Below are 16827 nucleotides of genomic sequence, written 5' to 3' on the forward strand. Positions count from 1 at the left end.
GTCAAAAGCCTTTTCTTCATCTATTGAGAGGATCGTATGGTTTTTATTCTTCAGTTTTTTAATGTGATGTAACATAATGATTGATTTGAAGATATTGAAGAATCCTTGAATCCCACTTAATCATGATGTATAATTCTTTTAATGTATTATTGGATTCAGTTTGCTAGTATTTTGTTGAGGATTTTTGCATCTATGTTCTTCAGTGACATTAGCCTGTAATTTTCTTTTTTTTTTTTTTGTGGTATCTTTGTCTGGTTTTGGTATCAGGGTGATGGTGGCCTCATAGAATGAGTTTGGGAGTGTTCCTTCCTCTGCAATTTTTTGGAATAATTTCGGAAGAATAGGTGTTAGCTCTTCTCTAAATGTTTGATAGAATTCGCCTGTGAAGCCACCTGGTCCTGGACTTTTGTTTGTTGGAAGTTTTTTAATCACAGTTTCAATCTCAGTACTTGTGAATGGTCCAGTCATCTTTTGTATTTCATCTTCATTTAGTCTTGGAAGATTGTACTTTTCTAGGAATTTGTCTACTTCTTCTAGGTTGTCATTTTATTGGCATATAGTTGCTTGTAGAGGTCTCTTATGATCCTTTGTATTTCTGTGATGTCCTTGGAAATGTCTCCTTTTTCATTATTAATTTTACTGAACCCTCTTTTTTACTTGATTTGTCTGGTTAAGGGTTTATCAATTTTGTTGATCTTTTCAAAGAACTATCTTTTAGTTTCAGTGATTTTTTTCTGTGATTTTCTTCATTTCTATTTCATTTATTTCTGCTCTGATCTTCATGATTTCTTTCCTTCTGCTAACTTTGCTCTGACCTTTATGATGTCTTTCCTTCTGCTGACTTTATTTCTGATATTAGTAATTTGTGTCCTCTCTTTTTTTCTTAGTTAGCTTGACTAAAGGCTAATTATTTTATTGATCTTTTCAAAGAAACTTGTGTCTTCAGTGACTAAATTCATTCATCTCTTCTATACACTATTTTTTCTTTATATATCTAGACTGTCATTATAAACACATTATAAATGATGATGCTAATGTTGACACTGAAAAAGGTGATATCCAGTTTTTTTCTATTTTGTTTTGTTTTCTGTAGGTGTATGTTTGGCCATCCTACTGCACGATTCAGGTTAACAAATGCAAAATGGTGTCAGGAGGACAGATAAAATCCATGAAACAGAAACTTTCATTTGCATGTTAACAAATTATAGGTAGGCATTCTGTATGAAACTACATTATGAGTACCAGCTAAACTGTATAGGCATAACTGGAGGGGGTCTCTATGAAGATATTTTGGATTCCATCACAAGGCATTAATTGGGATACTTTTAAGTCTTTCTGTAATCGAAGAGAAGAAATCATTCTTCCATCAAGCAACAACGTATGCCTCATTCTGCAGCCGGTAATCTAAATAGATGTAAAGAAAACAATATCAGGGATTGGCAGATATGCTAAGTATAGTAGAAAGCCTCCTCATTTTTATATCAGTTAGTCAGTCAATATTGGGGTTTTTAGGGAATGGATTTATTGGACTTGTAACCTGCATTGACTGTGTGAAAAACAAGAACATCTCTATGATCAGCTTTATTCTCACTGGCTTAGCTACTTCAAGAATTTGTCTGATATGGTTAATAATTATAGATGGATTTATAAAGATATTCTTTCCAGATTTATATATTTCTGGTAAACTAACTGAATACATTAGTTACTCATGGGTAATTGTCAATCATTCAAGTATCTGGTTTGCCACCAGCCTCAGCATCTTCTATTTCCTGAAGATAGCAAATTTTTCCCACCACATTTTTCTTTGGTTGAAGGGTAAAATCAATAGGGTTCTTCTCATTCTGATGGGATACTTGTTTATTTCATGGTTATTTACTTTTCCACAAGTTGTGAAGATTATTAGTGACAGTAAAAAGAAGAATGGAAGTTCATTCTGGCCACTCAACATGCATAAACTTGAATACTTTATGAGCCAGTTTTTGCTCAATCTGGGTGTCATTCTCCTCTTTATACTATGCATGATTACATGTTTCTTATTGATCATTTCTCTTTGGAGGCACAACAGGCAGATGCAATCGAATGCCACTGGATTCAGAGACCCCAGCACAGAAGCACATATTAAAGCAATGAAAATTGTGATATCTTTTATCATCCTCTTTATCTTGTATTTTATAGGCGTTGCCATAGAAATATCATGTGGTACTCAGCCAGAAAACAAACTGCTGTTTATTTTTGGTATGATAACCACAGCCATTTTTCCTTGGGGTCACTCATTTATCCTAATTCTAGGAAACAAGAAGCTAAAGCAAGCCTCTTTGAAGGTACTGAAGCAATTAAAGTGCTGGGGAAAAGAGAAACTTCTCAGAACTCCATGATTACCTTGGTGAGAAATGGGTGGTCCAAGAAAACAATTCAGTAAAGAAATCCCTGAAGACCTCTTTCACTTGCATTCTTTCTCGCATTGGTTTTAACTGTTATTGAACATCACTAAAATCTTCCATAATGACTGACTACATTTCAGAGGATCTCACTCTTCAATGAGACTTTAATCCCACATACAAATTGAGTGGCTCAGTCAGCTTTCCTCCCTTGAAATTGCTTCTTCCCACATCCCCCATCGCCAGAGGAAAAAACAGCTTGGAGACTATTCAATATAAAGATGCTAATGGTGGGAATAAGTCTCTAAAACAAAATTTCTCATTGTGCTTTATATGACTTCCCTAAAGCATTGACAGCCCTTCACCAGGAAAACCCAAAGAAAAAGAAACCAAGACAAAGAAAAATTATAATCAGTCTTGCCACTTAGAACATGGAAGTGAGAAAGACAGGTGCTTCTTTGGGCTGTGCATTTTTAATTCTTTGTAAGATTGCTTTTATTTTTAGTATTTGACTCTTAATGTCCTTTTTCTTTTTCTTTTTCTTTTTTTTTTTTTTTTGAAACTGATGAGTGTTTGATGTAGTAGCAGTGGTTGCAACATGGGGGAAAGGGCATCGGAACACTGACGAAGTGAATCTTTATATTCATTCCAGTGATTTGAGATAAAGCTAGTCTTGAACTCCTTTAAGTTAAATTTTCAGTGTGTAGTATTTTAGGCTATATGGGTAGTACAAAAAGATCCCAAATATATATGTGTGCAAGGCTGTTATTAGAAATTATTAGAACAACAAATCTCCTCTAATTATCCCTTCAATTCAGTTTTATGTTTGAGAGATAAGCACCCATAATTTTAACCTTTTGCTGAGCAGATATTATTTTCATGTTGTCCTTTCAACAAATTGCCTTTCAGGAGTCTTGGTTTATTGATAAGATCCAATCTCACTTTCAGCGTTGGAGAGGCCCAAGCTAGGTATTTTATCCTACATATACAAGATACTTTAAAACTTAAGCACTAATTTAAAGGATATTAAAAATGCCCCCCAAGGCTCTATTTTCAGCACTTTTTTTTCTCTCAAAATTTGCATTTTCCTACCATTTTTGGCATTTGAGGCATTTTTTTTTTCCTGACAGCTCTACAATGCACTTAAAATAATTTTGAAGGATTTTCCATATTTTTATGTATTCTGGAATTTCTTCACATGTTATGTTTGCTATGTTCTTTTTCCTCAGTTTTATTGAGATACAACTGACATAACATGTTTACATATACTTAAAAACTAAGGTTGATTGTTATTTTCTTTCTTTTTTCTTTTTTTTTTTCTTTTTAGGGCCGCCCCTGGGGCATATAGATGTTCCCAGGCTAGGGGTCTAATCAGAGCTACAGCTGCCTGCATACGCCACAGCAACGTGGGATCTGAGCTGCATCTGTAACCTACACGACAGCTCACAGCAACAGCAACGCAGAATTCTTAACCCACTGAGCGAGTCCAGGGATCAAACTGGCAGCCTCATGGTTACTAGTAGGAATCTTTTATAGTGAGCCACAACGGGAACTCCTGGTTGTTATTTTCTAGTTTCATTTCAATTTTTATTTTTTTGTAAATGAATTCAAAGCTTCATATTATCTGCCTATTGATTTAGATACGTTCCACAGCATTGACACATGGTTCTTAACATTGTCATTCAGCTCAGAGTCTCAAAATATCCTTTGTAATTTCCTCTTAATTCAAGGGTATTTTACAGAATAATTTTCTAGCTATATGAGATTTGTAAAGGTAATTTTTCATATTGAGATTTTACTGAAGTTGAATTGGGCATCATATTTATATGATAGTTGACCTAGGATGAGATTTATTTGGCCTAGTATATGATCTGTTTTTGTCAAAGGTCCGTGTTTTCTTGAGAGATATTTGATAGTGTAAAAATCAAATTTATATACATTAGTTGAACCATGTTAATGAAATTATGTCTCCATATCCATATTTATTATGAATCAATTTGAAACAGATAATAAATGTACATTTACAATTATGGATTTGTCCCTGCTCACAATTCATTCACTTATAGCTGCATTTAACTTGAAACAATATTGATAGTTGTATTTGTTTCCATGATCATTATTTTTATTATTATTATTATTACTGATATTAAAAAACCCTGTCATTCATGCAGGCTTTTGCTTTAAATTTTACTTTGTCCACATTAAAAATGGCCAATTCTGTTTCTCTGCTTCATATATGTATTTTCCATCTGTGTGTTTTCAACATTTGTACATTTTTGTTTTATTATATCCAATGAAAATAAATCTCTATTTGATACTTTAATATTAGAATCTAAAAATTACCATCACTGTGTAAATATTTTTACTTGTTGTAATTACAATTATATTAATTTTTATCTTTTCATTTCTCTTTTTCTATTTTTCATGCTTTATTCTAGATTTTTCCCCTCTTTATCTATCTTCTATTTATACCAAATTTTCATATTCTGGTTTTAAAATATCATTATCTTTATCCCAAATAAAATAATAAGTTTAGCTTGCTTTATCTACTTCTAGGCTTTCCCAAGCTGCACATTTTCATGGTGTCTAGTTTTAAGTTTTTAAATGTATGTATTTATTTAAAATGTATTTTTATTGTGGTAAAATATATATGACATGAAATTTTCTACTTTAACCATTTTAAGTGTAAAATTCTGTGGTATTAATTACAGTATTGTGCAACCATTACCACTATCTATTTCCAAAACTTCTATCACCCCAAACAATAACTCTGTACCCTCTAAGCAATAACTATCAATTCCCCTTCCCTTAGGTTCCTGGAACCTCTAATCTACTTTCTGACTTCATTAATTAGCTTATTCCAGATATTTCATATGAGTAAAATCATACAAATTTTTTTTTATGTCTGGCTTATTTCACTGAGCATAATGTTTTTAAGGCTTTATCATGTTGTAGTATGTGTCAGAACTTCGTTCCTTTTTATGATTGAATAATATTCCATTGTATATGTATATACTAAATTTTGTTTAAACATTCATCTGTTAATGAACTTGAGTCATTTCTATCTTTGGCTATTGTGAGTATGCTCAACAAACATTATTGTACAACTATCTGTGTCCTTGTTTTCAGTATATGCCTGAGAGTATAATTACTGAGTCTTATGGCAATTTCTATATTCAGCTTTTTGAGGAACCACCAAACTCTTTTCCACAGTGGCTACATCACTTCACATTCCTACTGGGAATGTATGAGGGTTCAAATTTCTCCACATCCTCTCCAATATTTGTTATTTTCTGTATTTTTCCTATGATCATCCTAGTGAGTGTGAAATGATATTCCCAACTTCTTTGCATTTCTCTAATGATTAATGGATTTGAATATCTTGGTGTGTCTTGGTCATTTATAAATCTTCAGAGAAATATCTAGTCATGTCCTTTGCCCATTTTTTAACTGTGCTATTTTTCTTTTTGTTGTTGAGTTGTAGGTATTCTTTATATATTCAGATTATTAAACCATTCTCACATATCTCATCTGCTAATATTTTATCCCATTCTGTAAATTGTCTTTGCACTTTCTTTTGTGTGTGTGTGTGTTTTGTCTTTTTAGGGCTGCACCCGCAGCATATGGAAGTCCCAGACTAGGAGTCCAACCAGAGCCACAGCAACTGGGTATCCAAGCCACATCTGTGACCTACACCACAGCACACGGTAATGCTGGATACTTAACCCACTGAGCGAGGCCAGGGATCAAACCCGCATCCTCAAGGATGCTAGTCGGGTTCGTTAAATGCTGAGCCATGGCAGGGACTCCTGCACTTTCTTATAACATCCTTCATGCACAAAAGTTTTTATTTTTGATGAAGTTCAGTTTATCTATTTGTTTCTTTTGTTGCTTGTGTTTTTTTGTGTAATAGCTAAAAACTCACTGACAAATCCAAAGTCATGAAGATTTACTCCTAGATTTACTTTTAAGTGTTTTATAGTTTTTGTTTTTATATTTAGGTCATGATCTTTTGTTTATGGTATGATAGGGTTCTAACTCTATTCTCTTGCACGTGGATATCCAATTGTCCAAGCCCCATTTGTTGAAAATACTCTTCTCCTAATAAATTTTTGGCCATTCTTGTTGAAAATCAATTCACCATAGGTATATGGGTTTAGATCAGGACCCTCAATTCTACCCTATTGGTCTATATATCTGTCCTTATGCCAGTACCATGCAATCTTGATTGCTGAAGTGCCATGTTTGTTAGGCTCTGTGGTACAATGGATAGTGCATTGGACTTCTAGCATGTGAAGTGCCATGTTTTGTGATTTCATGTAATTATCATGATCCTTGAAATTAGTGCCAACATAGGAAATTGCAATTAAAACGCATCAAGAGAGGCTCCGTTAAGGCTCATCAAAAGAGCAAAACAAGTTGATAAGAGTCATGATTTCTTGAAAAATGAAATTTTTCTTGCCGGAAAATTCAATAATAATAATACATAACATTTACTGAGTATATAAGCACTTTTGTGTTCTAAGTACTTTAAATGCAAGACTTCATTTAATCCTAACCATTCTATAAGATAGATAGTATTTTTATCAGTGTTTTATTTGTGAAAAAAAAAAAAACAACCTAAAAACATGAAACTTTCTTGGTGGCCTAGTGGTTAAGGATTTGGCATTATCAGGGCTGTGGCTCGGGTAAGGTTTAGTCTCTAGCCCAGGAACTTCCACATTCTTCAGACGTGGCCACCAAAATACAAACAAACAAACAGAAAACAACAACAACAACAACAAAAAAAAACAAAACCAAAAAAAAAAAAACACGTAAAACTCAACTTAGATTACATAGCAAATAGAGTGGGGAAAATATTCAACTTCATCTGCCTGGCAAGAGAGCTGAAACTCCTAACCATTATATAGATTGGCCCTTTTAAACACAACAGATTGAAGTTGTAATATGAAATTTAAAAAATCAAATTATTTCAAACTTTACTTCAACCTTATTAGCAAATACATTTTTTATTTGTCACCACAGGCTCTAAATATTCTGCATCCTTCAGAATTTTCATACACACAGAGTTCATTTACAACACACTATCATAATAAATTATTTTAGGTTTGAATGCTTATGTCTATAGTTTTCTTTTAATTAAGTCTGATTCTCTTTTAAAAGAAGTAATGTATTTCTAATTTTATGATATCCCTCTTCAAAAAGAGCTTCTATGTTGTTATTCTGTTTTTATGAGGTTCAACTTATTTTTTTTTGATCATGTCGATGCCACTAATTATTGCCTTCTTCACACAGTGCTAAATTTGAAATACATCTGAATTTTTATAATTATTGTTTTTCTGTCTTAAAGCTTTTACAAAAAACAAACAAACAAACAAACAGGAGTTCCCATAATGGCTCAGTGGTTAAAGAACTTGACTAGTATCCATGAGGACACAGGTCCGATCCCTGGCCTTGCTCAGAGGGTTAAGGATCTGGTGTTGAGCTGGTGTTGAGCTGGTGTAGGTCACAGACGTGGCTCAGATCTTCATGGATACTAGTCAGATTCATTTCTGCTGCACCACAATGGGAATGCTCTTTTCTTCCAGTTTTATTAAGACATAACTGACATATAACACCGTGTAAGTTTAAGGTGTAGAGTATAATGATTTGACTTACATCAATGATTTGATTTAAAATAATTACCATAATAAGTTTACTGAACATCCATCATCTCATATAGATTTAAAAGAAAAGAAAAAGAAAAAAATATTTTTTCTCTGTTATAAGAAATCTTAGGACTTGCTCTCTTAACGATTTTCACAGGTAACATACAGCAGTGTTATTTATGTTACTCATGTTGTTCGTTACATTCTTAGTACTTATTTATCTCACAACAAATAAACTTCTTTAAATAATAATCTCTTCAAAGTCTTAATATTTATCATCTGTGCAAGGGGATTATAACATATAACTAATATTTTTATTTTTTTCCTGTGATGAAAATTCCATTCTTGTCATTGACTATAATTTGAATGACCAACAACCTTAGATTATATTTCAAGTGTAACTAAAACTGTAATACCTTTCCATTTCATTGGAAATAGAATGTGAAATTTTTCGTAGTAATAGAAATGAGTTTCAACTCCATTGAAATGTTTTCTTTTTTTATTTTATTTTAATATATTATATTTTATTTTATTTATTTATTTATTTATTTATTTATTTATTTTGTCTTTTTGCCATTTCTTGGGCCGCTCCCACAGCATATGGAGGTTCCCAGGCTAGGGGTCGAATCGTAGCTGTAGCTGCCGGCCTATGCCAGAGCCACAGCAACACAGGATCCGAGCCACGTCTGCGACCTATACCACAGCTCACGGCAACGCCGGATCGTTAACCCACTGAGCAAGGGCAGGGATCAAACCCGCAACCTCATAGTTCCTAGTCGGATTCGTTAATCACTGTGCCACGACGGGAACTCCTGAAATGTTTTCTCTTTAAGCATTTCCTCATAATTATAAATCCTTTCCCCAGAACACATTTTGCATTATTAATATAAATATTTTTTCTTATGATTGAAATTTTCATATCAACTAATTAGCTACTTACTACTAAGAAAATCAGTTACCAGGTAATGAAACTTAACTAATATTTAAAAAGAGGATTGAAGGAGTTCCCTTGTGGCACACAGGGTTAAGGATCCCATGTTGTCACTGAAGAAGCCTGAGTTACTGCTATGGCAAGGGTTTGATCCCCAGGCCAGAACTTCCACATGCTGCTGGCATGGCCATAAGTAAATAAATAAATATATAAGTGGATTTTTTTTTAAGTTTTTTAAAAATAAATATATACATTGGAATGACAGAGTATACACGGAAAAATAATCCAGAAAAGTCCGCTCAGAGACATAACTTGATGATACATTTAGACTTTAAAGGTTTAGACCTTAATTGCCTCTTGAGTTAACTGGCAAAAAACTAAGTCACTTGAAAAAGAAAGAAAAAACATTGGTATCAGAATTCTCAACAACTGTCATCACCAACAACATGAACTATGTGCAAAATCAGCAACGTGCTCAAAAAAAAAAGTGTGAGCCATTAACTTTTTCATCCAACTACACTCTCTTTCAAGGACCAACACAAATGGAGAAAGAAGGATGTTTTTAGCATGCAAGAACTTGGGAAATGAAATTGCCATTCATGAGAAATAGCTTAGAGGATAACTTCGTCTAACCAAGAGATGTTTGGAGGAACTTTGGCAAAAGAAATGGTGATGAAACTGAATATATTTAACTACAGATAGGTATCTAAAATAAAGGAAAGAGGGCTGGTGAATGATTGCAACAAGGAAAGGCAATAGGATATAGAGATCCATGATAGGATATTCTAAGGTACTGTGTGTCTTTTGAGAAAGAAGGAAGTAAGAATCAAAAGTTACAAGAAAGGTTAAGAAAAACACTCTGGAGTTCACATTGTGGATCAGTGGGTTATGAAACTGACTAGCATACATAAGGAGGTAGGTTTGATCCTTGGCCTCGCTCAACTGGTTAAAGATCTAACATTGCCCTGAGCTGTGGTGTAGGTCACAGATGAAGCTTGAATGTGGTGTGGCTGTTGTTGTGGCTGTGGCATAGGCCAGCAGCTGCAACTCCGATTCAACTCCTGGCCTGGGAACTTTCACATGCTGCAGTGTGATCCCAAAAAAGCAAAAAAAAAAGAAAGAAAGAAAGAAAAGGAAAGAAAGATAAGAAAAAAACACCTACTACAGCTTTGACTTCAGTGTGATGAGGGGTGTGAGGTCTGAAAGAAAACAGCTGCCACAGGAAAAGCTGCAGGGCAAACAATATCCTCAGAAGAGAGTCAGGATTTAGCTGCAAAGTGTTAAAATAAATGGGTCCATAGATAGAATCAAGGGGTCTATGAACTTGCTTGGACATCAAATTATATATTTTTGTTTTTATTAACTTTTAACTTACATCTACCATTCCTCCCATTTTGAAGGCACGTACAATTACAGAAGCATTGGCCGTATCTGTAATTTTTTTCACCTCTAGAAATCACGAATCACTCTTCTGACAGTGATGTTAGGTCAAAGAATAAGGACATAAATTACTTTATCACAGTATATATTTTTAATCTATCAGATTCCTTTGAAATTCCATGTATTTTTACTTTATTCATTTAAAAATATTATTCTAGTCTTCATCAGACTGCCAAAGTAGTCCACAGAAACAAGAAAGTTAAAACTCCCTGAGTTCAAACAAAGAAGGCAAAGTGAGTTGTTTGTTAGGAAAATGCATGAGAGTATAAGGTTGTTGCTGATGGCTTACTGTGAATTCCAGGGAATATAGTGAGTTTAGAACAGGGTGTGAGATAAAAGTCAGCAACACTTAAATTTGAATTATCTAAAAGTAGGATCAGTGTGGCATCATTGTTTTCTTGACTTGTAAATGTGGAGAGCTTAATATAAGCCAGAAACTAACCTAATCAAGAAAATAAAGGGTTGTGGGGACGAAGTACAAATATATAAGTTTAATTCTTTTCAAATAAATTTTAAAACTTGATAGGAAGATATACCTTAACTAACACCAAATTCTAGAAGAAAAGAAAACATGAACATACAGATATGCATGAAGGAGTAAGATAACACTATCAAGAAGTCACAAGGAAAAACAACAAAACAAAACGTCACAATGAAAAAATAGCTCTAAGCTCAGATGAAAAGCAAATTCTACCAAACCTTTGAAGAACAGATAATCCCAGTACTCTGACGTTTTTTAGAGTATAAAAACAGGAAAAAAAAAAAAACTTAAAAAGTTTTTTACGAAGCAAGTTTTATATTGATACCAAAAACTCACCAGACTCTAGAAAACTAATCTAATCTCACTTCTTCACTTTGGGGTATGAATTTCAATATGAAAATCATAAATAGAGTACTATCAAACAGAAATAGCAACAATTTTCCTAAAATAATAGTACACCAAGACTAAGCAGAGTTTATATCAGGAATGTGAGAATAAGCCAATATTAGGAAATGTGTCCAAATAATTGACTAGATTTATAAATCTAAAAGTAAAAAAATCTATTATCAATTTCCATAAACTTAGAAAAGATATTTCACTCATCCTGATAGCACTACCCAATAAAATTGGAATCTATAGGTATGTTATTAACATGATTAGTGGAAATTTGGTAAGTTTCACCATCCCTGAATGCTTCAAGTCTTTGATGATGGAGCCAATGTTGGCAATCCTCCTGAGGCTGAATTGTCATTTTGGTGTATTATACTTTAAAGCATGAAATTCAGGTGATTCCACTTTTCCCTTGATCATTTAGCTCTCATTCCATGAATGTGAGGAACAGTACGGTGACTTTTCTAATTTTCATGGTGTATTCCAATTATACACTTAGGAAATGTAAAAATAATCACTGAATAGGCGCATAAGACCTACTTGATTCTGTTGTGATTTAATATCAGACAAACATAAGCCTCTCTTAACCACAGTGGTGTTTGGAATCCTCAAGAATTAGTGTCAATTCAGAATTAATATCCACTAACCCCTCAAAGATCTGGGTATTTTTCAGGGTGATTCTAATAAACGGCAACAAGGGAAGTTTTGGAAGAAGAGCCATAGTGTTATTTTGTGTCAGTGCTGCAGGGCCCTTCTTCAATCAAAGGGCCCTACATTTTTAAAATAGGTTAGGACTAGAAACCAGGTAGAATCCAAATCTTTTCCTTGAGGCAGCTCAAGTCACTTTTCTGGTCCACCAGATCCAAACTTCTATTGCCATAAATATCAAGTAGGATTTTAGTAGGCTACCCATCTCTTTCATTCCTAAAGACATCATGACCAATTAGGATATTATTTATGTTAACTATCTACACTTTAAATTCACAACTATTTTAAGGCTCCAAAACCTACATTTGTACAAAATGGACCACAGTTTTGGAGTATTTTGCAAGTCATTAGAGATGGTAAGGATGCCACATCTCCAAATTAAATTTTAGCCATATTTTCCAAGTAATTGATTCCTTCTGTAGCTCCTGGTCAACAGAGTAAGTTGACAAATCCGAAATACACAGAGCTTAAAATGAGGAAGATTGTGCAAATCTAGGAAATCAGATCCATTCCTATTTGCATTTTAGAGCTTCAAACATCAGTACACATAAAAGGAATTACTGGGCTCAGTTGGTGAAGTCTTTAGGCAGTTCTAACCGGGAGAAATGACTATCTTCTTGACCTGCTCACAGCTGACAAAGAAGACAAAGACAACTGCAATCATGATCTAAATGGTAGATATATATATATACCATTCTTTACTGGTCAGCTGAAAGTCAGTTTTTCATCAGTGATATCCAAAATCAGAATTCTCTGCTGACATGCCAAGTGCAATGGAGACAATATATATTATCTTCATAACTGGTGAATTGACTGTGGGAATTTGGGGAAATGGATTCATTGTACTGGTTAACTGCACTGACTGGCTCAAAAAGAGAGGTATCTCCTTGATTGACATCATCTTGGTCAGCTTAGCTGTCTCCAGAATCTGCTTGTTGTCTGTGATGTTTTCAGATGGCTTTGTTATGGTATTCTATCCAGATAGCTATATTAATGGTGATGTAATGGGCATCCTTGATAGTCTCTGGACACTTACCAATCATTCAAGTGTCTGGTTTACTTCTTGCCTCAGCATCTTCTATTTACTCAAGATAGCCAGTATATCCCACCCATTTTTCCTCTGGCTGAAGCTAAAGATAAACAAGGTCGTCCTTGGGATTCTTCTTGTGTCCTTTCTCATGTCCTTAATTATTAGTATTTCATTGAATGATGAGTCCTGGTATGATTTCAAGGTCAGTAATAAAGACAACGTTACTTGGGAAGACAAAATGAGTAAAATCTCACATGCTTTCAAACAGATTATCTTGAACCTGGCAGCTTTCATTCCCTTTATTCTGTGCCTGATCTCATTTCTCTTGTTACTTTTCTCCCTATTTAGACACACCAAGCAGATGAAACTTTATGCCACAGGGTCCAGAGACCCTAGCACAGAGGCCCACTTGAGGGCCATAAAGGCAGTAATCATTTTTCTCGTCCTTTTCATTATGTACTATGCAGTCTTTCTTGTAGTAACCGCTAGCTTTCTGATCCCTCATGGAAAATTAGCGGTGATGTTTGGTGGCCTAATAACCCTCATTTTCCCAACAAGCCATTCATTCATCCTGATAATGGGGAACAGCAAGCTGAGGGAGGCTTTTCTGAAGCTGCTGAGGATTGTGAAATGTTTCCACAAAAGAAGGAGACATCTTGTTCCATAGAGAATCCTGATACAAGGAGAAAGAAAGTAACAGAAGATCCTCCTAATTGCTTGCATTCTGTTTTTATTATACGCTATCGGAAATCACTCATATGTACCATTATTCTAAATATTCCTTTATGTTCTTCACATTTTTATCTTGAATAGTTTTGAATTGAATGTTCTGAAGTTCCCGTCATGGCACAACGGAAATGAATCTGACTAGTATCCATGAGGACGCAAGTTCAATCCCTGGCCTTACTCAGTGGGTTAAGGATCTGGCATTACCGTGAACTATGGTATAGGTCGCAGATGCAGCTCAGATCTGGCATTGCTGTGGTGTAGGCCAGCAGCTATAGCTCCGATTCTTAGCCTAGGAACATCCATGTGCTGTGGGTGTGGCACCAAAAAAAAAAAAAAAAATTCTGTCTGAACCTCATGCGTTTCTTTGTCTTCACAGGAAAACTGAATCAAAATCCCACACTCATTTCATACCATTGCATAAATGCAAAGAGATTCCACTTCTTTCTTCTGCTTTATTAATTAGCAAAGGACTTGAATTTAATGAGTAGAAGAATTTCAGGTGAACAGAATGTGATTTTTAAAACACGTCAGCCCTTCCGGTAAAATTAATCACGTAAAAAGCTGTCTATTTTGTCTGAACTGAAAGTCAGTCCTTATCTTTTCTGCCCTAGTCCTTTCATTTCTGACTTAGCCAGATCAGGACTAGGGGTGAATGCGTTTGGGTAAGATTCTTTCTAGGGCGAAATGTGATGTGAGAATAAGAGGTATGATCTCAAAAATGAAGTTTTGTCCAGCAAAGGGGTGCAGGCAGGGGTTTGTACAGTTGGGAATTTGTATACCAGAAAGAAGGCTGACAGTCTAAATGGTCAGGTGGTTCCATAGGTAACCCACGCTGGTGATGCCAGTGTTAAGAATAAATTCTCAAGGATTCTTTGTAATGTTGTCTTTACCCTTACAGACTCAAGAATCTTTGACATGGTCTTTCCTTAGCATTATTCACTTTTCTATTTTGTTTCTGGTAATATTTTACAGGCACTAGTTTTCTTTATTAATTTCATGCTTTCCTATTACACATTATACATATGTAAAAAATAGAGAAAATACTACATATACTGTTTACTTTTTATAATTACTTAAGTACAAGAAGAACACTCATTTATGTGATTTGTATTACCCAGATTCAAATTTATTATGGGCTAAGTCATGTTTCCCCCGAAAGAACAAATCTAATTTAATGGTCTTCCTATCCCCTGGAAATACTGATTGGTAAAAACAAACATTTTTTTAATGTTTGTCTCATCTAGAGAAATGACAACAATGTAAGATGGTAAATCTTATAAAAAAGAGTTGATTTTAACTAGAATAATGTAAAGTATGAATTTTGTTAATTTTAGATGAGAAGACATTTTCCAATAGACAGCATTTCAAGAAGCAAACTCATGGATAAAATCTCCCATATTAAATAAAAGCAAAGATTTTTTTATCTGGATCTTTCACTTCTAATAAATAATTATAAGGAAGAGCCAATTCTTAGTAAATACTGCCATGTGCTTGCCTAACTCATAACACTAAGCCATTTATAATTAGATTTGTATCATGATTGTAATAATTTGTATCTCATTGCACTATTTCCACAATTAAAATCCATTTTCACTGGGAGACTTGACTTGTGGGATATTTAAACTTTATGGTTATGAAAATGAAGTCTCATTTACAAATTTTGATTTTGATTTTGATTAAATGCATGTTTTTGTTTGCTTTTTGGCGGCTCCCAATTTTAAACTCAGTTTGATAGGTCCAAACATGCAGAGCTCAATAGCATGAAGCTTACTACATACACATGAAATATATATAATCTCTCAATTTGTGTGAGATCAGTTTCAATCAAATATTTCAGTTATCACTCAGGAAGGGTGATAATTATAATTTGATAAGGCTACAAAACTAGCCATGCTGTTTGTCTGGAGCAATTTGGTTAATCTGGTTTATTCTTCATGGATATAGAGGCAAATCATCAGAAGAGAGCTGGGCACTTCTGGATGATATCGAAATCAAAATAATGACAAACGAAAATGTCATTCTATGATTTGAAGAATGTATTTATCATGTTCCCTGGTCATCTGTAAATTAGCCCATCTGCAGTGCTGTTTGAAATCAGGGTGTTCTCTCTTCAGACATGCTCAGTACAGAAGGCAACATCTTTATGATCATGATGATTGGAGAATTCATAATAGGAATATTTGCAAATGGATACATTGGACTAGTAGTATGGATTGACTGGATTAAGAAGAAAAAAACCTCCCCAGTTGACTGCATCCTCGCCAGTTTGGCAATCTCCAGAATGTGTTTGCTCTGTATAACGATACCAAATGGCATCATACTGGTACTCTGCCCAGAGGTTTATCTAAACAATAAAACAAAGGGAGTCATTAGGATCTTCCAGACACTCATCACTATTTAAGTATGCGGTTTTCCACCTGCCTCAGTGTCTTCTATCTCTTCAAGACAGCCAATTTCTCCCACCCACTTTTGCCCTGGTTTAAGTGGAGAATCAGCAGGGTGGTTCGTTGGAGCCAGCTGGGGTCTTTGGCCATTTCCTCACTGATCAGCCTTATGCTTGCAATGTTACCAAATCATGATCATGAATGTCTTAAAACTGCAGAACATAAAAGAAACTTCACTGAATTTTTCCATGTGAGTAAAATTCAATACTTCACCCTGTTGACATTCTTTAACCTGTTGGCAATTGTTCCATTTACTGTGTCATTGATCTCACTTTTCCTTTTAATTATGTCCCTTTGGAAACATACTACACAAATGAAATCCCATGTTACAGGTTGAAGAGACTCTAGCACAAAGGCCCTCATGAGGGCCATTAAAACTGTGACTTCATTTCTCTTCCTCCTTTTTGTTTACTACCTGGCCTGTCTTTCGGCAATATTTAGCTACCTTATGAAAGAAAGCAAGTTAGCTATGATATCTGGAGAGATTATGGCAAGTCTCTATTCCTTAGGTAATTCATTTTTTTAATCGTTGGAAATAATAAGCTGAGGCCAGCATTTGCCAGGATGCTGAGATGTGGAAAAAGCCAGCATGATGTAAAATCTTAGCTTCATAAAAGAACCTTAAAAGCAAATCTTATTTTCGAATAA

General features: G+C 34.5%; 3 protein-coding genes across 3 annotated transcripts; all 3 read left to right on the plus strand.

The window, feature by feature from the left end:
• On the plus strand, nt 1130-2833 carry LOC100522675 (taste receptor type 2 member 10). The gene has a single exon (XM_003126498.2). The coding sequence runs from the start codon at nt 1446-1448 to the stop codon at nt 2373-2375; it is 930 nt and encodes a 309-aa protein (XP_003126546.1). The 5' UTR covers nt 1130-1445; the 3' UTR covers nt 2376-2833.
• On the plus strand, nt 12721-13673 carry TAS2R9 (taste 2 receptor member 9). Its single transcript, XM_003126499.2, has one exon. It carries the CDS (start codon nt 12738-12740, stop codon nt 13671-13673), a length of 936 nt encoding a protein of 311 aa, XP_003126547.1. The 5' UTR covers nt 12721-12737.
• TAS2R8 (taste 2 receptor member 8) lies at nt 15852-16827 on the plus strand. The gene is given in 3 exon segments (XM_021093126.1): nt 15852-16122; nt 16125-16694; nt 16697-16827. Coding segments are annotated over 3 exon segments (930 nt in total). The 3' UTR covers nt 16786-16827.

Source organism: Sus scrofa, chromosome 5 (genome assembly GCF_000003025.6).
Source record: "Sus scrofa isolate TJ Tabasco breed Duroc chromosome 5, Sscrofa11.1, whole genome shotgun sequence".
Lineage (NCBI taxonomy): Eukaryota > Metazoa > Chordata > Mammalia > Artiodactyla > Suidae > Sus > Sus scrofa.

Excerpts from the sequence above, each read along its gene's own strand:
- LOC100522675 (XM_003126498.2), top strand. The coding sequence starts at position 1,446 with ATGCTAAGTATAGTAGAAAGCCTCCTCATTTTTATATCAGTTAGTCAG.
- TAS2R9 (XM_003126499.2), top strand. The coding sequence starts at position 12,738 with ATGCCAAGTGCAATGGAGACAATATATATTATCTTCATAACTGGTGAA.